General features: G+C 54.3%; 1 protein-coding gene across 4 annotated transcripts in view; it reads right to left on the bottom strand.

Moving 5' to 3' along the window:
* Window positions 1-4,077: 4,077 nt before the first annotated feature.
* Window positions 4,078-6,420, bottom strand: part of MON1A (MON1 homolog A, secretory trafficking associated) — a 23,475-nt gene continuing 21,132 nt past the window's right edge. For 3 of the 4 annotated variants that reach the window (XM_017499855.1, XM_017500161.1, XM_017499993.2), the window contains 3 exons: window positions 5,321-6,086; window positions 4,461-4,608; window positions 4,078-4,363 (listed from right to left, as the gene is read on the bottom strand). In XM_017499855.1, the coding sequence (XP_017355344.1) occupies window positions 4,223-4,363; window positions 4,461-4,608; window positions 5,321-6,086 (1,055 nt within the window). In that variant the 3' untranslated portion in view covers window positions 4,078-4,222. Of the gene's footprint in view, window positions 4,364-4,460; window positions 4,664-5,320; window positions 6,087-6,420 lie in introns of all 4 variants that reach the window. The other variant, XR_005201757.1, reaches the window with a different exon arrangement.

Genomic DNA, 6,420 nt, shown 5'->3' with positions numbered 1-6,420 from the left:
AAAAAAAAAAAAAAAAAAAAAAAATTAAAAAAGAAATTGTATGGCTGGGAGTGGTGGCTAACACCTGTAATCCCAGCACTTTGGGAGGCCAAAGTGGGTGGATCACGAGGTCAAGAGTTCAGGACCAGCCTGGCCAACATGGTGAAACCTCATCTCCACTAAAAACACAAAAAATAGCTGGGCATGGTGGTGGGTGCCTGTAATCCCAGCTACTCTGGAGGCTGAGGCAGGAGAATCACTTGAACCTGGGGGGTGAGGGGTGGAGGCTTCAGTGAGCCAAGATCGTGACACTGCACTCCAGCCTGGGCGACAAAGCAAGACTCCATCTCAAAAAAAAAAAAAAAAAGAAAAGAAAATGTAGTTCCAATTAGGTGATTTCCCAGAGTTCTTTCCTCTCAGTCTGTTTATGAGGAGTCTGGGTGGGGGAGCCTAGTCCCATACCTGGATCTCAGCAGCTGCCCCTTGATAAGTGGTCCTCCTGACACTAGACTGAGGCTCCTGGGGGACAATCTTAGCCTCAAAGCCCCCTCAGCTAGATGGGCCTGGACCCTGCAAGATGGGGAAGATCCACAGGGTGGCTCTGGGCTGTAAACTATGGGTCCAAAGGCTGTAGAGGATATGGAGGCTGGGGGAAAGAGGAGCCCTCAGCCCAGCAGGATTTAGCCTGGCTTGGGGAGCTGTATCTCCTCACTCCCCTTTCAGTCCATTCTTCTGGGCCTGCATCCCCTTCCTAACCTGACCTTTGTAAGTGTTGTTCCTCCTCCCAGGAGCACTCTTTCCTTTTGCCACCTAAATGACACCTCCTCCAGGAAGTCTTCATGATCCAGACTGTGCCAGGCCCCTCTCCTGGGTCCCATAGACCCAGCACTACACCCACCCCAGCACAGTTTACTCTGGATACTTGACTCTTCCTCCATCCCCATTGCAGGACTCCCCCTTCTTCCAGCCTGGAGCTCTATGAGCACCTGATGACTGAAAGAGGAAATGTGCACTGGGGGCGGCCACACCCAGTGCAGGGATGATACTATGCCCAGGGGTGACATAAAGGGCACTCCTTTTCCAAACCAGAATTGGCCAGGAAATGAATAAACACCTAGGGAAAACCGTGGAATAGTTCCTGCAATCCACAGTCAACACATCTAAATATAGGCAGGGCAAAACTGAAATGAAACATTCTCAGTCTGGCACCCAGATATGGGTTCTGGTGACCCAAATCCCACCTCCAGACTTTCAGAGGGATCTCTGGGGGTTGGGAGGAGACTTCACAAGCCCTCTTAGATTGCCCCACCCACCCCTTTTTCGGGGTGGGGGTGCAGCAACCATCAGCTGGTTCTCTGCTGCCACCGTGTGGCCACGCTGATCGTTGTCCCCAGGCTGAATTCCCCTCTAAGGCATCCTTGGTCCTCAACAGCAGTGGTACACAGGAGCACCCCCTTCCCCTTCTCACCATCTGCCGTCTCTGTAGGAGGGAGCAGTCAAGGTGTGTGTGGGAGGTCAGCTAATGGGGCTCTGCAATGCCAAGTACAAGGGCACCCCCAAGGTAAACTCACCAGGCCTGGCCCATAGTTGGCTAGCACCTGCTCAACTGCCCTAGCACCTGACGTCCTTGAAGGAATGCTAGCGATTTCCCCCTCCTTGAGCTCTCAGTCCCCTCTGAACACTGTGCTGGAGAACTAGGTCTAGCCTCTTTCTCTAATCCCAAGATCACCTTAGCAGTAGTAAGGGAATCTAACTGCAATATGACTTCATCACACTGCAGTTTACCTGGTGCTGGAGAACCCCAGGCCTTGTGGACTCTTCCAGCTTCACTGCAAACGAATAATACTAGGTTCTTTTTTTTTTTTTTTTTTTTTAAAGAGACAGGGTCTCACTATGTTGCCCAGGCTGGAGTACAGTGGCTATTCACAGGTACAATCCCACTACTGATCAGAACAGGAGTTTTGACCTGCTCTGTTTCCAACCTGGGCCAGTTCACCCCTCCTTAGGCAACCTGGTGGCACCCCGCGCCTGGGAGGTCACCATATTGATGTCAAACTTAGTGCGGACACCCAGTAGGCACAGTGCACTACAGCCCAGAACTCCTGGATTCAAGTGATCCTCCAGCCTCAGCCTCCTTAGTAGCTGGGAGTACAGGCATGTGCCACTGCACCTGGCTAGGTTCTTTTTTTTTTTTTTTGAGACGGAGTCTTGCTCTTTCACCCGCCAAGGCTAGAGTGCAATGGTATGATCTTGGCTCACTACAACTTCTACCTCCTGGGTTCAAGCGATTCTCCTGCCTCAGCCTCCTGAGTAGCTGGGACTACAGGTGCACACCACCACATTCGGCTAATTTTCGTGTTTTTAGTAGAGACAGGGTTTTACCATGTTGACCAGGCTGGTCTCAAACTCCTGACTTCCAGTGATCTGCCTGCTTTGGCCTCCCAAAGTGCTAGGATTACAGGCATGAGCCACCGCCCCTGGCCTATACTTGGTTCTTACCAAGTCCTCCCCTTTGCACATGCTGGTTCCTCCACTAGGAACACCTTCCCTATTTGCCTGTCATCCCGCCCCTGATCCCCAAGCAGGTACACCCCATGCTCCTAGGTGTCTATTGTCCTATGTACACACATTTATCCTGTTATCTCCCTAGAATATATGCTGAACTACAGAGAAGCTGAGAAAACTACAAGAGTCAGGGTAACCAAAAGAGACACTTAGGGGCTCACTGTTGACCAGAATGCCCATAACAGTCAGAGACAGCTGGCCTGGCATCACCCAGGCCCCAGAGGCAGTGGTTTGGTATCCTTACCAGGAGCAGGGGAGGAACAAAAGCAGAAAACAGGGATAAAAGAGACCCAGGCCATGTGTGCAGGGTGAACAGCACCCACCAAGCCTATGGCTGCTCCCCAAAGGCTTTGGAATATGGGCGGGTAGCCTGCTGCCATGTCCATTCCAATGTGAGCCAGGGTGGGGCCAAGGGCTGGGGCTGTGCTTCCATTTTCTGGGATAATAAATACAACTGTTCCAGCGTACCCTGGGCCCATGCCACCCACACAGGCCCATTCATCAACATGGCTTGATTTTAGTGGCAGAAAATATTGGCCCAACTCTCAGAAACTGCACGAGGGTGATTCTCTCTGACAGTCTGAAGACCACATTCAGAGGATAGTTTTCTCTGACAAGTACTTACTAGGACTTTTGGTCGCTGGGGCCAGAACTAGAAGATCCCCCGGCAGTAAAATGGAAGCTTTCTGCACTCTGCCCTCGGTCCTGTGGTAGAATAAATGGGGCTGGGCTTTCACTGCTGAGCCTCCGGGATGTCCAAGGTGCTCCATGCAGGTCTGCCCATGCCATGCCAGGGACTAGGGTGACTAAGGAGGACCCAGTGCATGTAGTAGCATCAGCTCTTACTATGGCAGGCTCAATTCTGCCTTGGAGGGTCAATTGGGCCTTCTCTCAGACCCTCAGCTCACTCTTGGGGACCATTTGGAGGAATGCACTGGCTGAGGTAGGAGAACTGAGGCACACAGCCCTTCATGGGCAGGCCTAAGTAGGGACAGTTTCCTCAGAGGCCTGCAGCTCAAGAGAGGCTGGATTCTGAATTTCAGCTGAACACTGGGTTGCTTCACCAAGGGCTCCTACCAGTACCAGGGCTCGGACTCCCCCGACTCTGACCATCTCTATTATACTCAGCTCAGCCCCTGCTGAACTACAGCAACCCATTAAGCAGAGCCACAGCGAGGGCTCCCAAGGTGGTTGGGTAGTCTTTTGTGGCATGCAGCTGGGGACCCTACTCGGAAGTGAAAAAAAAGAGAGGCAGACAGCAGAGGCTCAGACTGAGTATGGGGTGGAGAGGAGTGGGTAGGGTAGGGCAGTATGGTGCCTGAGAACCTTTTACATATGGTAGGACTTCAGCCGAACCAAAATGGCCCCAGCCCAAGATCCAACTGAGAAGGTGTATGGCCTCATGCTGGTGCAAGGGAGGGAAGAGAGGGGCTCAAATGTGCTTGTGCCCCTGTGCAGGAGCTAGGGAGGATCCAGTGTCTGTATGTGAGTGAGGGTGGATGGGCGAAGGGACAAGTGACAGGGCTTGACAAGTGTCTTCCCCAAAGCACTTTAATGAACTCACCAACCCAAAGTCCCTGCCCGCTGGCTAGGCAAGAGAGGCCATCCCCCATCTGGAGGCTCCCATGGCTTCCCACACCCAGTAGGCCCAGGAAGGCTGAGCCTACACACATTCCCATCAATAGGTTAGGGGCGTGAGAATGAAGAGGCGGTCTTCCTCTTTGCGGATCCAGCGCATCAGCTTATGGATGGCACTGACGGCTGATGCCTTGGTCCCCAGGGGGCTGTAGCACATGTAGAGCTCAAAGGCGCCTGTCACCTAGAGAAGGGCAAAGGGTGGTCATCTAGGTTAGATGCCCCTCATGGCCCATACCTAGGACCTCCATGAAGCCCATCCCATCCCAGGGCCGCCTTACCCAGGCCAGGAGGTTCTCGTTGGGGCCCATGTAGTAAATGGTCTTGAGTGGGCGAGATGCATTGTGGGCACGGCTGTGCAGGTACTGGTAGAGGCCCAGCAGCCGCTCCTGCTCCTCTTCACTGGTGTACGGGGCCTCAATCTCCGGGCTGCACATGGGGTCGGGTGAGTGGGTTTGTAAAGGAATGACTTCCATTGCTTTCCCTGGAGATTTAGAAACACCTATTCCTATCCAGGGAGACTGTATCAGATGTTCTACCCTCTGGATGCTCCCTTAGGATAGGGCATTGTCTCCCCACCACAGCAGGCACCCCAGGACAGGGCTGGGCCCACTCAGACTTGAGCTGTGTCCCCTGCCACCCTCTAAGCTCATGGTGTCTTTGATGACCCCCTTTTGGAGAGGCCAGGTTGAGTTTAGATGTCCAAGACAGAGTGACAGATCTGGAGTAGAGGAAAGGTGAGCTGGGAATCCTCTGGGCCAAAAGGGACAAAGGGAGGCCATATCTTCCCAGTCCCTCTGCTGGGTGAGGGAGAAGAGGAGGACTCTGTCTCCTGGGCTGGACCAAAATGAAACCTAAAGTAGAGTTGCTCCAGGGCAAGGGACCCAGGAGACCTCTGTTCCAGCTTCCTTCCCTGGGTATGTTGAGCATTTCCAGGCTTTCTGGGTAATAAAGTAGAGAGGGGTATGCCCATGGGGCGACGGAGCGTCTGGGTCTCTGAGTAATACAGACCCAGCACACTGATCTGCTTCCAAAGGTCAGGGCAGCTTCAGGGCTACATCTCAGAGCCCTGGACCAAACAGCCTCCCAACTCCACATGTCCCTGTTCCCCTAGAGCAGTGCCCTCAAGGCTCTCCCTCACCTGGTGAAGAGTCCCGAGCTCTTTGACTTATAGAGGAAATGGCGCAGGTCAGGGATGCCCACTTGGGCCACGCTGTAGCAGGGTGTTCGCAGCGCCTCTCGCAGGGCCAGGTGGGCTCCGCGCTTGCGAAGGCGCTCCTGGAAGCGGCGGCGGCAGTCAGAGACCGCAAAGAAGTCCTCACGGTCGGTGGAGACGAGCAGCAGGCAGAGGTCGGTGTCAGGCTCTAGGTAAGAGATGTGTGCATGGAAGAAGCCGGCTGCGTTGAATTTGGGCAGGCACACGGGCGTCCAGGCCTCGCCCTCGCGGAAGGACGAGGAGGAACTAATGAGGTTGAAGAGCAGGTGCAGGTCGATGGGATGCAGAAATTGGTCCTTTCGGCGTACGAGTGCCACGAGCTGGTTGCGGGCCAACAGGATGGAGAAGACCAGGCTACGCGCACGCGCCTGCTGCAGGCTGGCACTCACAGTGTCGCGCACGGCTGCCGCCAGGGGCAGGCACCGTGCCGCCCCCATCAGGAAGCTGGGGTCTCGTGACATGAGCTGTAGCAGGTTGTCAGTGATACGCTCTGAACCTGAGAGCAGGCGCCGCAGGTCATAGTTCTGCTTCTGCTGGAAGATATGGCTCAGCTGCGCACCGGTAAGAAGGCTCAGGATCTGGTAGTAGATGTAGAGCAGCTCCTGTGCCAGCTCCTGTGCCGACTGCCGCGTGCGAGCCACCGCCACCAGCACCAGCGGGCTCCGGCGTAGGAATACTACCTTGTAGCCATCTGAGAGCGGGATGGGGAAGAGGGATGTCAGCCTCAGCTGCAGCTTCCTCCGAACACCGCCTTCCCGCGCAGTTCCTTCGCCTTCCCCATCCTTTCCTCGCTCAGAGCTCTGCACACAGTAGGAGCTTAAAGATGTTCAGGATAAAAACCCATTGCTCCTTCTCCCTGAGGGCTCAGGGCCTATCCCTGCCACTTGCTTCACAGACTAGCTCCCTCTGAAACACATTCTTATGCTAAGTAATGTCAACTGGCTAGGGCTGGCTGGGTGGAGCTAAGGACCTGGGATTTTTTTTTTAATTTGTCACCTCCCCAGGGAGATTCTCACTCTTTCCTT

This window comes from Cebus imitator, unplaced genomic scaffold (genome assembly GCF_001604975.1).
Source record: "Cebus imitator isolate Cc_AM_T3 unplaced genomic scaffold, Cebus_imitator-1.0 Scaffold0, whole genome shotgun sequence".
Lineage (NCBI taxonomy): Eukaryota > Metazoa > Chordata > Mammalia > Primates > Cebidae > Cebus > Cebus imitator.
Note: the sequence above shows the minus strand (reverse complement) of the source record. Positions and strands in the feature narration are given on the sequence as shown.